Source organism: Thrips palmi, unplaced genomic scaffold, assembly GCF_012932325.1.
Source record: "Thrips palmi isolate BJ-2018 unplaced genomic scaffold, TpBJ-2018v1 HiC_scaffold_6, whole genome shotgun sequence".
NCBI classification, from domain to species: domain Eukaryota; kingdom Metazoa; phylum Arthropoda; class Insecta; order Thysanoptera; family Thripidae; genus Thrips; species Thrips palmi.
This window is the reverse complement of record NW_023144633.1, coordinates 4936949-4957206: the sequence shown is the minus strand read 5'-3', so window position 1 is coordinate 4957206 and position 20258 is coordinate 4936949. Positions and strand designations below refer to the sequence as shown.

The 20258-nt window shown below is 49.6% G+C and overlaps 6 protein-coding genes across 8 annotated transcripts; 3 read left to right on the top strand and 3 right to left on the bottom strand.

Annotated features, from left to right (window-relative positions):
* Positions 1 to 2996: 2996 nt before the first annotated feature.
* On the top strand, positions 2997 to 4130 carry LOC117651827 (fungal protease inhibitor-1-like). Its single transcript, XM_034396231.1, has 3 exons — positions 2997 to 3154; positions 3692 to 3891; positions 3978 to 4130. The coding sequence occupies exons 2-3, from the start codon at positions 3705 to 3707 to the stop codon at positions 4085 to 4087; spliced, it is 297 nt and encodes a 98-aa protein (XP_034252122.1). The 5' UTR covers positions 2997 to 3154; positions 3692 to 3704; the 3' UTR covers positions 4088 to 4130.
* A 50-nt stretch (positions 4131 to 4180) lies between these two features.
* Positions 4181 to 6478, bottom strand: LOC117651826 (growth hormone-inducible transmembrane protein-like). The gene is made up of 8 exons (XM_034396229.1): positions 6318 to 6478; positions 5820 to 6017; positions 5636 to 5747; positions 5411 to 5552; positions 5116 to 5291; positions 4912 to 5033; positions 4661 to 4826; positions 4181 to 4581 (listed from the first exon to the last, which is right to left on the bottom strand). Exons 2-8 carry the CDS (start codon positions 6010 to 6012, stop codon positions 4503 to 4505), a joined length of 990 nt encoding a protein of 329 aa, XP_034252120.1. The 5' UTR covers positions 6013 to 6017; positions 6318 to 6478; the 3' UTR covers positions 4181 to 4502.
* Positions 6479 to 7398: 920 nt separating this feature from the next.
* LOC117651997 lies at positions 7399 to 12115 on the top strand. Its single transcript, XM_034396623.1, has 4 exons — positions 7399 to 7727; positions 10913 to 11044; positions 11118 to 11388; positions 12109 to 12115. The coding sequence occupies exons 2-4, from the start codon at positions 10921 to 10923 to the stop codon at positions 12113 to 12115; spliced, it is 402 nt and encodes a 133-aa protein (XP_034252514.1). The 5' UTR covers positions 7399 to 7727; positions 10913 to 10920.
* Positions 12039 to 15556, bottom strand: LOC117651671 (N-acetylglucosamine-6-sulfatase-like). Of its 3 annotated transcripts, none has more exons than XM_034395918.1 (11): positions 15411 to 15556; positions 14642 to 14871; positions 14133 to 14192; positions 13818 to 14021; positions 13595 to 13747; positions 13353 to 13526; positions 13075 to 13276; positions 12767 to 12995; positions 12595 to 12676; positions 12391 to 12507; positions 12039 to 12314 (listed from the first exon to the last, which is right to left on the bottom strand). In XM_034395918.1, the coding sequence occupies exons 2-11, from the start codon at positions 14762 to 14764 to the stop codon at positions 12168 to 12170; spliced, it is 1491 nt and encodes a 496-aa protein (XP_034251809.1). In that variant the 5' UTR covers positions 14765 to 14871; positions 15411 to 15556; the 3' UTR covers positions 12039 to 12167. The 3 variants fall into 3 exon arrangements, with proteins under 3 accessions (XP_034251809.1, XP_034251808.1, XP_034251811.1); XM_034395917.1 differs by lacking the exon at positions 15411 to 15556 and adding an exon at positions 15041 to 15182; XM_034395920.1 differs by lacking the exons at positions 14133 to 14192; positions 15411 to 15556 and adding an exon at positions 15041 to 15182.
* LOC117651673 (cyclin-H) lies at positions 15404 to 17756 on the top strand. Its single transcript, XM_034395924.1, is given in 7 exon segments — positions 15404 to 15628; positions 15887 to 16083; positions 16196 to 16397; positions 16484 to 16571; positions 16574 to 16714; positions 16833 to 16944; positions 17026 to 17756. Coding segments are annotated over 7 exon segments (999 nt in total). The 5' UTR covers positions 15404 to 15511; the 3' UTR covers positions 17168 to 17756.
* On the bottom strand, positions 17727 to 19972 carry LOC117651675 (mediator of RNA polymerase II transcription subunit 19). Its single transcript, XM_034395926.1, has 4 exons — positions 19704 to 19972; positions 19087 to 19243; positions 18905 to 19004; positions 17727 to 18777 (listed from the first exon to the last, which is right to left on the bottom strand). The coding sequence occupies exons 1-4, from the start codon at positions 19888 to 19890 to the stop codon at positions 18493 to 18495; spliced, it is 729 nt and encodes a 242-aa protein (XP_034251817.1). The 5' UTR covers positions 19891 to 19972; the 3' UTR covers positions 17727 to 18492.
* Between the last annotated feature and the right edge of the window lie 286 nt (positions 19973 to 20258).

Here is a 20258-nt window from a genome sequence, read left to right as displayed (position 1 = left end):
CGGGGCGGAGTGGCGGGGCAGGGCGGCACCGCGGCGGCACGTCAGGTCAGACTGCCCCAGCGCGCCATAGCGCAGCGCAGCGCCGGGACGGGCAGGGCGCGTTCTAAAGAAACGCGCTTTCATTTTCCCAGCCTCGCATCGCTCCGGCTAAAACCCCGGCACAGTGCGCCAGAAGACCGGTGGAGGCGGTCAAAATCCCGGACGCGTTTTGAGCTCCAGAGTCGCTGGGACTCGAACCGAACGTGTGACCCCACCAATGAATTGCTCTCCGAACGAGGAGTCCATTGGTTGGGTCACACGTTCGGTTCGAGTCCTGTTCAGCGAGCTCTAGAGCTCAAAACGCGTCTAGAGTTTTGGCCGCCGCCACCGGTCTTCTGGCCCACTGTGCCCAAGTTCATCGCCTCACTCGGCGAGTTAGGCGCGGAGGGCTCAAGTCACGCGAAGCGCCGCCAAGTCACGGCCAAGTCGGCTCGACCCGTGTTCCGACGTGCCCCTTGCCGCGCTTGCTGCTCGGCCTGCTTGGTGCCGACGCTAAACCAAAGTAAATTTGCAGCCCCCCTCGAGACGGCGCGCGGGGCCGCGGCGCCCGGGGACGGCGATTCGTCTATTAGACGTGGTTGTCGCGGGGCGTCGCGGGGGCGCTGCGTGCCCCGGCGGGGCGCAGGAGCTCCAATTAGGCCTCCAAGTATAAGACTAATGCCCGAGTTGCGTGTCCAGCGCGCGCTGTTTACAGTAGAGGTTGCGGTAGGGTGGCGGCCGGAGGGTGTGGGGTGGCACACTGTGGCACGCTGTGGCACATGGCCCGCCGGCCGCCACGCTGCCGGGGTGTGAGTAAGTGTGCGTGTCAATACCGGGTGGCATTATGCATCAGCCCGGACGGGGCAGGCACTGCCAGGCAGCCGGCACGCGGATGGAGGTCACGTCACGCCGGACTTTTCCTCAAACTTGGCGTAATAAGGCCCACGGCTACTCGGGCCGCGCCTTGGGCCGCTCGGAGGCAGGGGGTATCGGCGCCGCACGCCGCACGCGAAACGGCCAAAACGTGGACCGCCGGCCGTCACACAGTGGGCCAGAAGACCGGTGGAGGCGGACAAAACTCTAGACGCGTTTTGAGCTCCAGAGTCGCTAAACAGGTCTCGAACCGAGCGCGTGACCCCACCAATGGATTCCTCGTCGGAGAGCAATCCGTTGGTGGGGTCACACGTTCGATTCGAGTCCCACTTAGCGACGTTGGAGCTCAAAACGCGTCTAGATTTTTGGCCGCCTCCACCGGTCCTCTGGCCCACCGTCCGTCAGTCGGCGCGCGCTCGCGGGTTCAACTCCACCTCACGGCAGCGCAACTTTTTCTTCTTGCTTTATTTCCTTAATCTTTCCGTCACTGCTCCGCGCTCCGCGACTCGTAATGACCAGTCAGAAATGCAAGTCGGGCGGTCCGTGGCGGTGCGCCACTGCAGAGCGATTCGGGGGCTCTCCCTCGCACCCCCGCGGCACGCCAGGCACGCCCCACGAGTGCGAGAGAGACAGCGCGACCGGCTTCGGAGTCGGCCGCCACGCGGACGAGGGCGATTTCTTTATCGCGCGGGACTTGACAATCCAGCAAATCCAGCGATGGCGGCAAAGCCGTGTTTTACTCGGAGCACGGAAGGGCGCGGCGTGGCGCGGCGTGGCGCGGCGTGGCGCGGCGCGCTGGGGCAGTACGTACAGTTTTCCCTCCCAACCTTCCAGTTGAGACATTATCTCGGCAGGTGTTTCTCCTGAAATAGCCCGCACGCCATCCGTAGCGCGTTTACTTGCAGGGGCTTCGCCTGCCTCGCCCGCGTGGCGTGCCGAGCCGTCGCGCCGCCCTGTGCCAAACTTGCGCCTTTAACCTCTTTCTTCGGATTTTCATTCTTTTTCTTTCGTTGTTTATAACTGGTTGTAGAGGTACAACTTGACTTTTTCATTTGATTCCAAAGCGGGTTTTTTTTTCTGTTGGAGCGGCAAGGCGAATGTGAATGTGCATGTGAATGCGAGGCCCAAGGTGGCAGCCCTGCAGCCCTGCATTCGGTAACGCGCGAGCGGCCGAGCGCGCGAGTGGACCTCCCGCTACTTCGGGCCCTTCGGCCTCGCTACTTCCACCTCTTTTTTCTGCCGCCCAGCGCGCAGCGACGGCGCGACAGCCGTCTCTTCGTTTTATGCAAACTGTTCTGATTGTGTATTCGCGGCGCATCGCAAAGGAAGCGCTTTGGCGCACGGGTCCCGGCAGTCCCGGCAGTCCCCGCCAGGGTGGGGTGGGGTGGGGGCTGGAGGGGCCATCTCGGGGAGCCTACGGAAGTAGTCTGTATCCGTGCGTCTGCAGACGCGGCCATACGCAGCCAGCCCGCCAGCCAGCCAGCCTGCCCTGTCGCGAAGGGCACTAACGGGTGTCGAGGGACCTGCGCGGGGGTGGCGCTGCCGCGCTGCCCGGGGGTGGCGCGGGGGCGGGGGATACTACTCTGCAAACAGCGGACATGCCGGCCGGCCTGGCTGCCTTCTTGGTGCTATGGAGCGCCGGGCGGGTTGGCAGCACACCACACCACCGGTCAACCGCCCGGGCAGCAGGCAACCCATTCGCCTCCGCCGCCCAGCACGCTGCCCGCTTGCTGCCCGCCAGGCGCTCACCCTGCTCCTTGTCCTCACGGGGCTCTCGCAGCTCCACGGGGGCTCCCTTTGTGCAGCCTGTGGCGCCTGCCAGGTAGGCACCGCGCCGTCACGCCACGCATCCGCGTGCAGACGGTGGCCTACCTTGCCCCTGTGAAGACGACAGGCGCAAGGTGGGCCACCGTCTCCACACCGGTGCGTCGCGGGTCGAGTCGGCGGCCTACCTCGCAGGCGCTACAGGCCCACTTGAACTTTGAACCTGAGAGGCTGGACCACAATTGATGGTGCTCGCAGTGCCTTGTCGACGTTCTATTTTTTGGCGCGGATTCCCAAGAAGCGGGGGAGGGGGAAAGCCCGTGAGCGGCCGGTGGCGGTGGCAGTGTGGCGGTGGTGGTGACGCATGCCACCACCACAGCGCTTGCTTGCTTCTTGTTTCTCTGACCGCGCACGTCCGCTACAAACGCAGTCCGGCAGTGTATCGTCACGACTCGCGGGAGAAGGACTCAGCCAGCCCACAGCGCCGCGGACCCAGCAGGTAAACCACGGGGACGGGGGCTGCATTGGGGCCGTGCCGTTTTCGCAAAAGCCACGATGTCCTTCCTATTGCGTTTTCCTAAGCTTTCAACGCAAAAATTCCTTTAAAGACAAATTTCGAAATTTATTTGGATTTTTTTATTACGTTTGAAAAGCATTTATAATTTATGAACTTTCGTGAAATAAGATCCAACACAATTAAACCACTTTTTTCCCTAATTTTTCTTTCTAAATTTTTTTTTGTCACACTTTTGTGGTCATAGTGAGTTTGTCATAATTAACAGGTGTAGGTGTAAAATTTTGGCTAGTTTAATTGCAGGGCGAGGGTGCTTATCAACAGGAAAGTCTGGCTCATGAAGAGGCAGGATATGCTTGACTTGTTTTAACATGTTTTTCTTTTAAGGTTTTTTTTGGTTCTACACCTCTGCCCTCTGATAAGCTAACCAGCCTTGAAGGACATCAGCCAGTCTGACCACAGGCGCTACTGTCAAAACAAGGAAAGGAAGACCATTTCTAACTGAAGATATTTGCATTCCAGACACTTGTTGAAAATGAAGCACCTGCTGATTTGGCTGGCAGTTGCTTGTGCCTGTGTTGCGGTTCATGCTATTGTCTGCCCGCCAAACATTTGTGACCAAGTGCGATGTGACACCACTATCACTGAAGAAAATTGCTGTGGAGTCTTTAAACCCAATGGAGGATTCTGTGGGTGTTGCCCACTGTGTGTCACAATCATACGTAAGAAACTATTCATTTTCAATTTTAAAGAAGATTTATTTTAAAAAGTAATCGCTATTAACCTAATGCCATGTACATGTTTACAGCTCCCGGTGGAAAATGCATTGTAATCAGGGGAGTGCCATCTAGCTCTGAGTGTGCTGAAGGCACTCGGTGCAACAATGGGACATGCCAAGCACTGGACCAGCCACTGTAACAAAATGTATTTTCTTTTGGAAAGTAAATTTTGAATGAGAGCAGCCTTTCACTCAATCATTCACTTCTGATTTAATAAACACAAACACATCAGTTGGGTAAACAACCATTCTAATTCAGAAAAAACTAACTTGAAACATTGCTTGGCTGCAGCTGTGGATAATACACAGATTACACATGTGGTGTTATAACTTCAACTATTACCTTAAAATGTAAAGCATATCACATAATCAGTCAAAAGAAACATCTTTTCTTCCCCTTACAATTCTCCTGTCATAGACCAGTTTATCAAGCCAAAATAACAAAAACTATTTTATTTCTTTTTAGCCAGCTACTCCAGCATTGACAAAAATTCCTTTTAGAGTGAGATTTGGAAAACACGAAATTGAGAGAGTGATGTCAAACCATGGATAACTCTACTTCCTCTTGTTCATGGCAGTCATCTGTACAAATCTGACAAACAGGTTGATGATTGACATGTAAATTCCGGTGCACCTGAAATTAAATAAAAAAGTAAAGACACAAGCCACTGGCATAGATTTCATGGCACTGACAGGTAAAGAGGTAGACTTACGAGTCGATTGGGTCAAACTGGGAGTAATAAGGAGTGTGCTGGGCCCTCTGCATGAGTCCCTGAGTTTGGTAAAGCAGCAGTGCGGAGAACAGGAGGACTCCACCATACAAAGCAATGGAGTGCAGACTAGCCCCTGCTAGGGAAGTGGGTGGCATGAAGAAGCTTCCTGATGAGACAAAAGTTCGCCATTCATTACATTTGTTTTCAGCATGTGTTTGACATCAATGAAAACCAGCATCTCTGATACTTACCAATGGATGAAGCAAGCACAACTCCAAAACCAATGCCCAAAGGAGCACCCATGTTCATGAATTTGGTGCTGGGGGCGCACATAGCTACAGTAGACAGGCCTCCAACAACACCAGCGGTCATACTAAAAAGAAAATCGAAAAGTAAGTACACTGTAAAGGAATGGCAGTTGCTCTTAAAATTTTGAAAACCACAGCCACACTTACACAGCAGCTCTGAGAAGAACAGGGCCTCCCAACATCATCAAGGGGGCGATAATCCCACCAACCAGACTACTGTGTAACAACCACATGGCATGCTTTGCACCAAAGCCAGGTTCATAAGGAATTGAATGCATGGCTGAACCAACTGCGATGAGGGCAATCATGGGCGCGATGAATCCCTGCAATACAAAAGAATGTTACAGTATATACCTAATATTCTTCAAAAAAGGAGCCAAAACAGCCTAGACTTGATTTGAAAAGGCAGTCACTTCAAAAACCAAACTAAACAAAAACTCACCAAAAATCCTTGAGCATTGAAAAATCTTAGGACAGTTGGTGATCTATAGATGGCAACTGTGGAAGCAGCAGTCACACCAAGTGAGCCAGCTACAAACATGTAAGTGTCTCGAATTCTGTCTTTCACATACTGTGGCCACATGCTGAAAGGAGAAAACATTCTTTAGCTCATTGTGAAACATGAATGCCAATTATGCATTGTAAAACATGTTCTAGGATTACTTACAGAGTTTGTTGAAGGGCACTTGTCTCAGAAGACATGCCAAGACCATAATACGCCAGAGCTCCCAGCCCAACAAAAGCTGCACCTCCAACCATCCCTTGTCCAACAACGAACGCTGCAAAGAAAAATGTGCTCAGCCTGCGCTTATCCACAAAGATTGTTCAGAGCGCAATTTAATGTTACTTACGGGTGTGAGCTGGAACTTTTGGAGCAGCAGGAGCTTCAGCGACTCGGAACCTTGTCCGACCCCTGGCAGTGCGGGCTTCATTTCCGAAGCAGCGGAGAATGGCTTGGCTAGGAGTCTGGGCGTTCGACACCAGGGACTGGCGAGCCAGTGGCGTGAACGGCGATCGCAACAAGCAAGCTCGTGCGGCCAACATGGTGCCTGCAGAGAAGAAACGGAGATTGTTAAGCAGGGACTTTTGGAGATAGTGCAACCGACAAACAACCAAAACAATGTCTGATGCAATCGGTGAAGGGGCCGAATGACATCTGACGTCCGAACCGTCATGATAGATATAAATTAACGTATTATAGTCACACTTTGACATGGAATAATTTCAATTCGGAAGACTTCGTGATCAGTAAATGGCAAAATACGTCTGGACGGTTTAACCTCGTCAAATCAAACAAGCGATTGGGACGCATCGCGTGGATGTCATGGCGAATTAGCTGTTGAACCAACCTAAATGTGCTGCACTGCAAGGAGGAATAAGTTACGTGTGGATTCGGGACAGAGAATTTACTCCGGTCGATCCGAAACGTTTCGGGAAATGGCGCAACGGCGACGAGTTTTCGACTTCGACTGGACTGCGGATAACTGCCAGCTGCCTTCTGCTTCTAGAAAACACAGAGTCACGTGACCCGGTCGCTATGAGAAACGCAGCGGTCAGCGCGGCAGGGGAAGTTCCGCCGCCAACGCTACACACGTGCTGGTTGGGTTGCCTACACTGCCGGCGGTTGTCCGATCCGCCGAGGGGCTGCCCTTCTCATTCATTGACTGCTCTTAAACTTTACGTTAGAGTTGCGACCTGGTTCGAATGAGAATGAGCGCTCGAGCGATTGAATTCGCTGCAGACTATGGATATCGTGCGTGTGACCTTAGTGGATGGGATCCTTGTTGACAGGTGTGCACACCGGGTTCTGAATGAACAGATCATCACAAACCGAAAATGTTTGAGTGCTCTGTTGAAACTCCGGTCGAAAACGACGAATTTCGTTCATTCCTGACCAAACCGTCGTCTTTGCTCTCCACCTCGCCGCAGCACGGTCTAGCGGTATTCTTTGCTCCCCCCCCCCCTTTTCCACCTGGGCCCCGGGGGCCCTGGGGGCCCCAGGAACCCCCCGTCCCTCCCGGACCCATAGAGCAAGAGTAGAGGGGGGCTGAATCCTGCGCCGGAGCCTGGCGAGCGACTCCGAAGGATTGTTCGTCACTCCGTCTCTGTCGCACCACTGCGAGGCGGCCCAAGGGTGCGAGAGAGACAGTGCGTCGAGACGGTGGTTCGGAGAGGCTGCCCAGCCTCTACGCGGGCTGCGTGCGAAGCGGCCCCGGCACCACGTTGCCGAATGGGCGGACGGGAGGGCAGACGGGTCAGGTGGCGCGGCGCTGTGCCTGGCTGGCTGGCCTGGCCGGCGTTGCGGACGCGGCCCTCAGGTGGCGCGGCGTGGCGCGGCGTGGCGCGGCGCGGCCGGCCAGGTGCAAGTACCCCAGCAGACGCTCCGCGCTCCGCTCGACTCGGCTCCGTTCCGTAGTCGCTCCTCTCCTCGCCGAGCCGAGGGAGTCCTGCGGGAGTCCTGCGGGAGTCCTGGGCATCCTCGCCGGCCTTCGCGCCTCGCCGCGCTGCCCCTCGAGTTCGAGTCCTGGCTGGCCCGCCCGCCTGCCCGCCACGCTGTCTCGCGGCCCCGATGAAAACCCCGCGGCCAAAAGCGGCTTTCCCGTCGTCGTGGTGGTGGTGACGCCGTCGTGATGCGACCCGGGCCGACGACGCCGACGTCCGAGGCCGCGCCAGCCGCGCCGCGCCGCGAGTGTGGTCCGTGTGGTCGTCGCTGAGCATGCCTGGATTTTGAACCGCGCCGACCCGGACGAGGAGACAAGGTAAGGACACGTCGGGTCACTGAAAATTTCGTCGAGAGACGGGGCTGACGTTAGGGAACTGCGCGAAACTCTTGGAATCCACCTTGAAATTTTATCGAGGTTGATTTAAAAATTTGACGTGTTCCTCCAGAAGAAAAGGGCCGGCTTGGTCGTTATTTTTGACTCGGTAGATGTCTTTCGTTCTCCATCAGTCCGGCGGTGGAGCAACTTGTTTTACTTTTTGTGTCCGAAGAGCGCTCACGTGCAGGAAGCCACACGGTATGAGGTGCACCGTGAAAAACCGGGCGGCAGATCGGGCGGCCGGGGAAATGCTGATTAGTTTTACGGCGAGAGCGACCGAGTTGGAGCGCTGCTCCGCTGCTGGCGTGCTGGCCGCCGCCTTGTTATTGGAACGACCCGAATTATCATTGGCAAGTGGCCGCGCCCCACCGCCTTGCTTACTATGCATCCAGATCACGGCCTTGCACTGGCAGCCCGGCCAATCTGGCCAATGCGCAAATAAGATATCGGTGAAAGTCAAGCCGGCAGTTCCAGCAATCCCAAAATCTAATCTGGCGGCCGCGACTCCGCGACAGGCGAAAAAAGGGGCGGGGAAAACCGCACAAGCACAAGCCGCCACTTCCTGCCGTTCTCCTGTCTCCTCCTTTTTGCCCCTCATTCTTCCTTTCATCGCGATCCCTTCGGCCGCCCTTTTTTTTGCGGGCGATCATCTCGAACACAGTTAGAAAAATACGGTCCGCCCCGGGACACCGAGGGTCAGCTTGATCGTTTGGGAAATTGGTTTTCCCTCGCAGGGCCGCCAGGGCCGCCAACCACACAAATCATGCTTCATTAGAAACGGCGAGGACTAAGAGGCCATTTTGCTCGGCGGGATGCCGCCGTCTCCTTACCAGTGTGGGAAAACGGCAACGGGCAGCGCGGCAGCGCCGGGCATAAAGGAAGGGAAATCATTAAATACCCACGGTGGAACAACGCGGCCCGGACTCGGCCCGGAGGAAATCCGGAAACGGACGCCCGACGCGGCTACTGCAGCTTCCTGCATAAATTACCCCGAAGACCGTCGCCCTGTCTCTGTCGCACTCGTGGGGCGTCCCTCGGGGGTGCGAGAGAGACAGAGCGAGATGGCGGCGGGACGCACACGCGCCGCAGTCCCCGTCCCGCGTTCAGGTCACCCCGACATGCCCATCGCCCATCGCGCCGCCGCGCCCCGCCACGCCGGCATACCGCCGAGCAGGTTTTCGCGCGGCCATTCCGAGCAGTCGCCGCTCTTCTGTCCCTCTCGCACCCCTACGGGTCGCCCCGCGGGTGCGAGAGAGACAGAGCGATGGAACTGAGAATCACTGAGAATCCGCAGACCTGCAGTGTACGAACACGCCGAGATGAGTCAATGGTGGTGCTTTTGCCGACAGTGTAGCTGCTTTGCGGATTGCTGTGTTGCCCCGCGTGACTGCGTGACGCCGCGTCCGCCTCGCCTCGGAATCGGTCTACCGGGGCCGCGGCCGCTTCGCGCGACTGTTCGGAGACGCCCGTTTCGCAGTGCACGCACGTGACACGCACTGGGTAATGACGATGCACTGCTCCTGCAGCAAAAGTTGGACTTCTCCGATGGGCCTGCGGCGGTCTCGGCGGGAAGAGTTGAACGGGGGGCCCACCGTGTAATTTGTGAATGACACGCGACGAGGGAACGCGAGCCGTGCGGAGCCGTGCGCAACGCAACGCTGCAGCGCGAACCGAGCTCCTTGGCGGGGATGCACGGGACGCACAGTGGGCCAGAAGACCGGTGGAGGCGGACAAAGCCCTTGGCGCGTTTTGAGCTCCAGAGTCGCTAAACAGCACTCGAACCGAACGTGTGACCCCACCAATGGATTCCTCGTTCGGAGAGCAATCCAGTGGTGGGGTCACACGTTCGGTTCGAGGCCCATTTAGCGACTCTGGAGCTCAAAACGCGTCCAGAGTTTTGTCCGCCTCCACGGGGCGCCTGCGTTCGCGAGGGTAGGCCGCAGCGAGGCACCGGCGTTGCGCAGGGCTGCCTACCGCGCAGGCGCTCACTGCTGGCGCACTGCCGCGGGGATCCGCTCTCTGTTCTCGCAGATGACAGCAATCGGGGCCAGGGCGGAGGCGAGGCCAGCACACTGCTGACTCCGAGAGTCCCTTTCTTCGCCTCGTCTCTCTCGCACCTGCACGGCACGCCGCGTGAGTGCGAGAGAGACGGCGCCGACGTCGTGCTTGGTCGTGCCGGTGACAAGGGAGGCGGCGGGGCCGAGGCGGGGCCGAGGCGGGGCGCACAGTGCCGCTGCCGCTTCCCTCCACTGCCGTAACTGCATCTGCCGTTGTTACAACTGTTTCGCGCCAAGCCAAGAAAGCCGCGGCACCGCGGGGAGAAAGGCCGAAGGAGGGCCGCTAGAAGCGCGCTCTGTCTCTCTCGCGCCCGCACGGGCCGCGCCGTGAGTGCGAGAGAGACAGACGAGAGCGCCGAGCGGAATCAGCCTGCCGAGTGCCGCGGCGCTGCGGTTATGAATAGGACGCTTAGCTCCTTGCCTCCTTGGCCGAGCGCAGCCCGCGCAGCCTGGAGCCTTGCCATAGTACCCGTCGCTTTGTCTCTCTTGCACCCCTGCGGAACGCCTATGAGTGCGAGAGAGACAGAGCGGCGAAAGTAGTGCCATTTCAAAAAACTATGTGGTCGACACAGTCTGTCCATCCCATATTTGCCGTGCTTTACGCGTGTCTTTGCTTTGGCGTGCTTGCTTGCCCCCCTGGGTTGGCAGCCTGGCAGCCTGGGCGGCAGGGAATGGAAAGGCGGGAAAGGTGGGGTCGGGGGACAAGCAACGGGGCAAGCGGCAAGCGTTTGCTTGCTGATGCTTCGGCAGTCGTTGTCACGAAGCGTTTCCCCTTTCCCTCTCAAGAGAGAGAGGTGGGGGGGGGGGGCTGATCCCAGCTGTTGTGTCCGCAGGAACCGGAAAGGAACACGTTTGTCGGTCCAGCGACGGCGGGCAGGGCGAGGCAGGGCGAGGCAGGGCGAGGCGGCACGCTGCAGCCCGCGGCCAATGCGTTCCGCCGCACGCAGCCTGGCTAGCGCAGCCATCGCGCAGCACGACAAGCTCGCCGCCATTGTGGTGCAGTGCGTTCCAGCACAAACCTTGCAGTGCATCGGACGGTGCTAACGTTTCCTGTTTTTGTGTCCGCAGAGGCCGTCATGGACCGTCGCCTGAGCGGTGGCGGCGACCGCGGCGACCCGAGGGACGCCAGCAGCTCGAGCAGGACGCCGATGGCCTGGCGCCACCGAGACCAGCTGTACCAGCAGCAGCAGGGCTACCATGGTGAGGCCCGAACCGCCCGAACCCCGACCGGCGGCTGGACTGTCCACGGGACTGACGCCGTCTCTGCTTGCAGGCGAGCAGCTCTACTCCGCCCCCCGTTCGGGGCGCTCCAGCGTCGGGCAGCCCTCGCGGCCGCCCCGCACCGTGTCCCCGCCAGACACGCCGGACACCAGCAACTCGAGCAGCTTGTCCTCCGAGTCGCACGTCCCCGGCCTGCCCGGCATGCAGCACTCGCCCCAGCACGCCTACGCCGCGTACGGCGGGTACGGCGGGGGCGGGTACGGCGGGCCGCCCCCGCCCATGGCCGCGCACGCCATGCCCATGCCCGGCTGGGACGGCGAGCCGTACTACGGGCCGCCGCCGGGGATGCCCCCGGGGATGCTGCCCGGCCTGCCGCCCGGCGTGCTGCTGCTGCCCCCGGCCTACGCCCTGGGCCCCATGCCGCCCCCGCCGCCCCCACCCGGGCCCCCGCCCGCACTGCTGCTGCCGCCCATGATGCGGCCGCGGCCCCTCGTCTTCCCCGCCATCCCCACGACGCCCACGCCCCCCGAGCCGCTGCCCGTGCGCGAGCCCAGGGCGTCGCTGCCGCCCAAGGAGGTCATGGTGCCCCGCAGCAAGGTGCGCTGCTGCCGCGGCGGCTGCATCGTCCTCTGGATCATCCTGGGCCTCATCCTGGTCGGAGCCCTCCTGGCCACGGCACTGCGTTTCGTTTTTCCTTGAAGAAGAAACCATCTTCTTTTCTCTTGTGGTGCAAAAAAGTGGTGCGGTGCAACAGTGACAGGACGCTGGGCTTCTATCGGCCCACAGCCCGAAGGGGCGCCTGCGCCTGTAAGTTGGGCCGGTCGTACAGTACAACCAGAGGCCTCCAGTCTGAGACTGACAATCAATAATGTAGATTGCGTGGAGTTTTAATTTATATCTCTTGTTGTTTTTCTATTTATAAAATGTTGTTCTAAAGCAGAGGGAGTCGTGAAATTTATGAGACAATTATAAATAAATATTTGATAAGAAACTAATTTTATTACACATCCTATGCTAGTTCAATGTTTTCTTGCTCTTAACAGGTCATGACAAAAAAAAAGGCACCTAAGACTAAAGGACTTGGACTTCATTATAAGCTACATTATAATTGAATGCATAAATTTCCAGAGCAACTTTGAAGACTTTTCAACTTTAGCAAATATCTTTGGATGTCGGTTTTCTTCATGAGTTGTGCTATGTTTTTCATTTGATATGGATCAGATACCATATCATATGCCTCCAGGAAATTCTGAAAAGAATGTTTCACATTACAAATGACAAAAAACATTTAAATATTCATGAACTTGTAAAGGGAAAATACTGACCTCTTCATCATTGAATTTACAGAAAAGAGAATTTTCATTTGGACCAATAGACCGAACACAGGCATAGGTGTTATTCCTTGCATCTTGACACTTGCAGGCAGATTCAGGACCACAATTCTGTAGAGAGTAATAAAATGTCATCAAAATTAATTTACTTTGGATTTTCTGTACTAAAGCACACCAATAAAAAATACAACAACTTACAGAAAGACCCAAATCACCATGCCACGGACACTCAGGAGATACTGATTTGCCTCCTTCACCCATATTTTCAATCAGAAAGGCCCTAGTAGAAACATGAAATGCAACAAATGCAAACAAGACATTTACACAACTGCATGTGAAATGGACTTCAATTTTCTCCCTTCCAATTTACCTCTTCTTAAATCTCTTCCTCTTTGATTGCAATGCTGCAAGGAATGATCTGCCATCCATGTGAAGAGGAATGTGGAGGCCTGCCATATCCAACAGGGTGGGGGCTATATCAGCGGTCATCACAGGATGTGGAAGCGCTTGGCGTTTCACGCCAGGCCCCCGGATGAAGAAAGGCACGCGGACATCAGTGTCGTATGGCTGTCGCTTGTCCCAAGGGAGGCCATAGTGACCTGTATTCAAGAATTTATGTATAGCAGTGGCCTCATCAGACCAAACTTCAAGGGTGTTTCAAACAATGGGCAATCTCACCTAAATGATAGCCGTTGTCTGATGTCACAAGAATGTAAGTTTCTTCCAGCAGTCCTATTTGATCTATAGCTCGAATTACACTGGAAATCATATCATCGACAGACATCAAGGTACGCCATCGAAGGCGATAATTTTCATCAATTTTGAGGAGAACATCAGAGGGCAGAGGATTCGGAGGCAAGCGCAACATCCAATGCTTATCCTAAAACAGTGTCACACTTGTATTAAAGTTTATCAAGCAGAACTAAATATTGAATACAATATAAAAGGCTGATTACCTTTTGCACAGATGGATTGAAATTTGGAGTTCTTGGAACAGAAACATTGGAGAAAGCCTTGGCATACTTAGGAGAGGGGGTATATGGTGCGTGAGGTGCAGGAGGAGCTACCATCATGAAGAAGGGAGGGGTGTGAGCAGACTGACTTTTGAGAAACTCCAAGGAAAGTTCATGCTGTAAAAGGACATAGCTTTAAATTTAGGAAAAGAGTATGATGGGTAGTTAATTCATGATTCACTTACAATGTGATCTGTTAAATAAGAAGTTGGAAAGTGTTTGGCAGAGCCATTGACTGACAATGTATAGTTGTAGTATCGTGAATTTCCTTTGAGACCGGCCCACCACTGCCAACCTTTAGGCACGTGTTCTAGACCTCCAGCTTTGTGAGATCCATACTGAAAGAAGAGCCTAAATTTAACACAAACTGCGATAAAAGACCACTGCAAGTACTTATGTGTTTCTTACCTGGTTAAGGTATTTGCCTGCATAAAATGTTCTATACCCTGCACCATAAAAACTCTCAACAAATGCATTAGGTTCATGCTTGTGTTGCCATTCGACTGAGTTGCAATTGCCTTCTATAGAATTATTTAAAACCCTCGTATTGTGCTGATATAGGCCAGTCAGTAAAGTGGAACGGCTAGGGCAACATAATGGAGTGTTCACAAACTGAAAAAGGAACAACACAAAACAAATGAACAGTTCTTTCAAGTCCAAAAACGTTGAAAAGCTATGTAATCTGAAAGTAAAATCAATGCAGTGCAGGATCAGCTTCCTCACCGCATTATTTAATGTAGTGCCTTTATTTGCGACAAGCCGCATTGTCTTTGACATGGGAATCTGCAGAAACATAAGGGATAAGGAATTGATTCCATATGAATGAAAGTATTGACAACTTTTGAGATACCCTTTCTTTATTTCTACTTGATCGTACTAACAAAGGTTCCATAAAACCATAATTTGTTTGGTTTTCCGTAATTTACCCTAAATTGAACATACGAGAAAAAGACTAGCCGACAGTTTTAATGACTTCAACAGAAACAGCAAACGGGAATATTGGACAGCTTCGGATTAATTAATAGACAAGATGAACATTTCATTCATATTGTTTGATTACTATAGCTTCTGTTGAGATATTGCTCAAAGGCATTAAAGAAGCAAAGAAATAAAATTTTCATCTTGATCACAACAAAAAGGATCTCATCCCAACTGAATGGGAAAATTTCTTATCAGGTATAAAGATGGATGAAGATATCACATAACTTAGGTCAAAGTAAAATACCACTTACATAGTTAAAGTTATCTTGATCATCAGTAAGAAACAAGACAACATTTTTGCGTTTTGCATATACAGAACATAAAAGAAACAAAATATAGAAAAAATGCAAGTAACAGCATTGAAGAACCGCCATCTCTTGCTGTCAGGTACTACTGGGGTGGTCCCATAACTTCCAACCCTACGCACTGTCTTGCAATGTGAACACCCAGTGCGAAGAAAGATACACTCTTTACGACAGACCTGAAAAGAAGGGAAAGAGAGAAGATTAAGTGACTGGCGCTGGCTTAACTTGAGTTACAAAACACAGGCATAAATTCAATACATAAAAAACAAAGTGACAAATGTACTGGAAACGAGGCAAATTAAAATCCCTTGGAAAATGTTTAACAATGATGCAAACTTAACCTACCACAGGTATGGATCATAATAAATAGACTTGATTGCACCGGTAATCCCTGCTTTTTGTGTTTTATCTGCCATTGTACACGGAGGTAGCTTCGAAAACTTCGTTGGGAAGAAGAGACGACAAATTATTGTCTGGTCGATCTGAAGTTCACGTGTGGACACAGAAACCGATAATTTTGATCTCAACTCTCACGACACATTCGATTTCTCATACTGGCTGTCCTTTAAGACGAGCGCTTGAGATCGAAAAAGATTGAGAATGCTTCGTTGAAATGCATTATCTTTTCTACTGATCACAAACTCGAGTGCCAATTTTCTAGGTTTCGAGGATTTATTCTCACACTTCATTAAACATGAGAAGATGAGATACTGACCTATATTTAGTGTTGGCCAATGTTAGTCAAGCAGCTGTAAATTTGTCATCCAACGTTCGTAACCACCAGTTCCCGAACCAATCCATTTCAAAAAAGAAAACATGTTTCCATCAAGTACTCAACTAAAGCATTGGACTTTTAGTAGTGAAGCTGAGCTAGCTAAGTATCGAGAGGAGTCTAATGCCAAGTTCATTGCTAGACATGGTGGTAATATCCCGGTAAGATCCAAGTTACTGTGGAACCCTAACCTCGAACTTCTTCATACAGAACATGATAACAGATTACAGATAAAACGATATGTTACTATCTTGTTATGTCCTGTTTTCTTATATCTACAGTTTTGAATTTTTACAACCAGATTTATTTTGCGACCCTATTTCTCAAACTTTGAATGAACCGTTCACAGCTTATCTACTGAGTCAATTTTCTATTCTGTGCTAATTTTGTGGTTTGTACTGTTTTACTTTGTGTTGCAGCCAGAAGAGATCTCTGAGATTTTTCTAACACCATCAGAAGAAAGGATCTTAGTACATTCGCATGAGTCACATCTACGAGAATTTTGTAAACGATTTACACCCACAATGCCTCGTGCAGTAATAGGAACAGCTCTGCATTATTTTAAGAGGTTTTATGTTTACAATTCTGTTATGGACTATCATCCCAAAGAAATACTGTATGTATGATTTCTTCCTTCCTTGTCTCATACTAAATTTAAAACCAGTTCTGCAAGTGCTTTGAGCTTTTAAGAACCACTGATTGGCATCATTCTCTTTTATTTTCTGCAGTGTAACATGTGTCTACCTAGCATCAAAAGTGGAAGAATTTAATGTGTCAATTTCCCAGTTTGTTGCTAATGTCAAAGGAGACAGAGAAAAAGCAACTGACATCATATTGAACAACGAATTATTGTTGATGCAGAGATTGCAGTATCATCTTACTGTGCACAATCCTTATCGTCCTGTTGAAGGCCTTCTTATTGATATTAAAGTATAAAAATACAATTTTTTTTTTGCATCTGTAATACTTATTACTGCCATTTTTGTTCTAAGTTTCTTTACGATGTAACCTTACAGACTCGCTGCCTTTTAAATGATCCAGAGCGTTTGAGACCAGCCATTGATGAGTTTCTGGAACGTAGCTACCAAACTGATGTGTGCCTTTTGTTCCCCCATCTCAAATTGCCTTAGCAGCTGTTCTCCAGTCTGCCAGTTCTAACAGAGAAAATCTTGACTCGTATGTTACTGGAACTCTCTTGGGAACATCTAGTACTGAAAGGCTCCCTGGGTTAATCGATGCAGTACGAAGTAAGTGATGAAAGATTTTAGTTTATTTCAAATACCCATGAGTAATGGGTAAAAGTTTGTGAGACTCGTTCTGTCTCTGAAGTACAGAGTCTACATTTATGAGCTCCTTGTTTTTCAGATATCCGTATGATTGTGAAGGCAGCTGAGGTTGTGAACAGAGATTTAGCAATGACCATCTCCAAAAAGCTGGATAAATGTAGAAACCAAGAAAACAACCCAGATAGTGCCATGTAAGTTTTGCCTGTTTGTGGTCCAGTATGCTTACTTCACTTTAAATGTCCTAATTTTGTTACCCCCCCTTTTTTTTCAAGTTACAAAAAGCGAATGCAAGAATTTCTTGAGGATGAAGATGAAAGGGATGCACGGAGGTATGAAAAGATTGCCAGACAACAAAAGACTAGTGAAGAACAACTTGTTGGTATATCAAGGGTTTTATCCCCAAGTGCCTCATAATAGTTCCTTAATTACTCCTATACCTATTGATCCGAAAGGTAACTCCTTTTTTACAACTGTGCCTTTAGTCCAACAAAGGAACTGTCTGTCCTGTACAAATATTCTCATGTTCACTTGTGTGATAATTTTCCTTTTAAAGTGAAAGGCCAAAGATTCAAATGCGACTTGTAATAAGCACCTATCCCTGTTAACATATTTTTCTATTTGTACTTAATAGGTAATGTTGATATTGATAGACCAAACCAACAGTTTCTGTTTCTGTGATGAAACCTTTTCAGACAGTCATAAAATTTAACTCATGAATCATTCTCCATCTCTGTTTGTTTTCGATTTGTCTGTTGTCACTCTAAGGCTAATCTCTTAGAATGAGTAAAATGTTACGTTCCTTTTTTTTTCTTTTTTTCTTGTTATTGTAGTGGAAAGAGCCATTTTGTACATAACTTTGATCGGAAAACGGTCAATCTGAGTAGTTACTCAAGTCCATTTTACCTGTTTTTCAATTGTTATTTTCTGTTCTTTCTTCTCTTATAAAACTAAGGAGAAATGAGAAAAGATCATAGTGTCTGAAATAAAGCCAATCTATTTACAATCACATTATTCACCTAAAAATTACAGGTACATACTCAATCTAAAGTCTTCTCATACATGGTCAATAGTTGCCAAGTTCCTCATTTCCCTCACCAAGAATTATTAAAAGTGCTCAAAAATTTATGAGTAAGTACTCCACATAGTCTGAGTTGTAAGATAATAAATACCCCTGCAAAATGACAACAATTTTATAACAGACTCAGAGCATGTCTTGATGAAAACTGTTAATGAAGCAATGCAGTGTTCCTTCAGAAACCCCCCAAAAATGTGAGATATATCTGCCAATAAGCATAGAGAAAATGCACTGCCTCCTCTTCCTAAGAACAAGTAGATTAAGATGATTTACAAGGAAAAATCCATTTCATGAGCTTACAATAAATTATAATTGACTTGAACAAAGGACATCTAAAGAAACAAACAAATATAATATAATAAAATCTTTTTTTTTTTTAAATATTCTTGTCAACTGAGGAAAACCCTATGTACTCATGATAGACAATTATGACAGACAGTGTCAGAAATATCTTAGGAGGGTTTCCACATTTTAAAAAGAACACTTGAGACGAGATAAACAACATCACAGCAAATAGAATGGAAACCAAAGAGATAACCTTTCTTCATCCCCACCCCAACATCAACAATAATTTAGAGCTCATTGATCTGATAATCTCTCTCATCAGTGAGGAAAACAATTGAGAAAAATAAGGGGATTAAATACTCTTATGAAAATAGCAGGTTCATTGACTGGAATGATGGCTGGGTGTTAAACCACCACCAGTATGCTCAGGACTATGCTTCTGTTTTTTCCTCTTCTTCTCCTTCTTTCTCTTTTTTCTTTCTTTGTCGTCATCATGCCTTTTCTGTTTCTTGTGCTTCTTTTCATGGGCATCTGTTCCTATATCAGTGGACCCTGCAACCTCTCCCCCTCCTGCCGACTCCCCAGCTTTGTGTTTATGTTTCTTGTGTTTATTCTTGTGTTTCTTTTGAGGAGCTTGATTAACATATCTGTATTGTTCTGGCAGCTGCAAAAAAAACGGAACACAGATCATGAGACTAACAGAAAATTGAGAACTTATGTGCACAACATGATGAACAAAGAAATTTTAAGTAATTGCATTGGAATTAAAGTGTAGGAAAATCAAAACATACCGGGCCAGGGTGAAGACGAAAACCGGCTAATTGAACACTTGTTAATGGTAAAAGCTCCTTCCCACCTATTGGAGGCTTATCAATTACTGATCTTAATGAACTAAAACAAGAACATCAAGGAAATTAAAAAGTATGTAAATTAAAGCAAAAATGGGACACATGTACAAGACGCAAGTCCTCACCTATTGTCCGAATGTCCTGGGCTATCTATAATGCCAGGTAGATTTGGTAAAAATGAAGACAGCTGTTCCTTTACTTTCTTACCACTGAATTTACTGTATGAATGTTCTAAACCATAATATGCCATTAAGTTCGTTGCTCCAGTAAGTTCACTCTCTCCTGGAAAAGTAACAAACAACCAAGATTAATTTACAATCATTTGCTTCTTTCTGAACAGCATAAGAGTCACTACAAAAATCGAAACAGGGTAAAAACAAATTGGTTCCCTTAAATTGAGTATATGTTAGTTCTGAATATTTCTTCCTCAAATAATATCAGGAATCTGATCAAATTAGAAATGAGGTAAACTTCAAGATATGAACATGTATAATCAAGGAGAAAGTTGATCACTCTTCCAACCTATCCCCCTGCACCAGAAATATAAAAATTACCAAGATAAAGCTGTAGTTTTACTTCGGCATAAGGTGTCTCAGAGAAATTAGGTTGACATGCAAAGCGCATAGACCCAAAATGAAACAAAATCCAGGCTGAAGATCAACTTTACTTTGAAAATATAAAATTAAAATTAATTGTATGATAAATAAAATAGTTCTTCACACTACAAATGGTAAATATTTACCTGGAGGTTCCTTCATCAAGTAAAATGGTCCATGATGAACTATAGAAGGGTTTTTCCCGAGGGATATTGTTGTTTTTAAGGTCCCTGTGGAATCTTGCCGAGACACTACTGGAGACCGAGCGCCCCGAGGTGAAGATTTAGGCGAATATTGCTCCATTTTGCGGTACTGATCACCCATCATCATCATAATACCTCATCGTCGTGACACCATCAATGTTTTCGTTTTGCTTAGGGCTTTTTTGACTTCAGCAGGTTATATCGAAACATCGAATGTCTCGAAACTTTCGATACTCGACACTTGTTCGAGGTTTGAGCCTCGGGCGCCAAAGACAAACACATCATTCGGTCATCGCAACTTATAGTCACTCGAAAATTTCATAAAATTAGATTTCAAGGATTTACAGTTTCTTTTGAAGTTGCTCAAACATTAATAATTCTTCAGAAGGAATAGTTCTTTAAGTTCTGATAGCCGCCCTAGTTAATATAAAACTCAAATTCACCCCTTTATGCATTAATGCAACAGACAAAGGTGTTTCGAATATTTAATTCTGACAG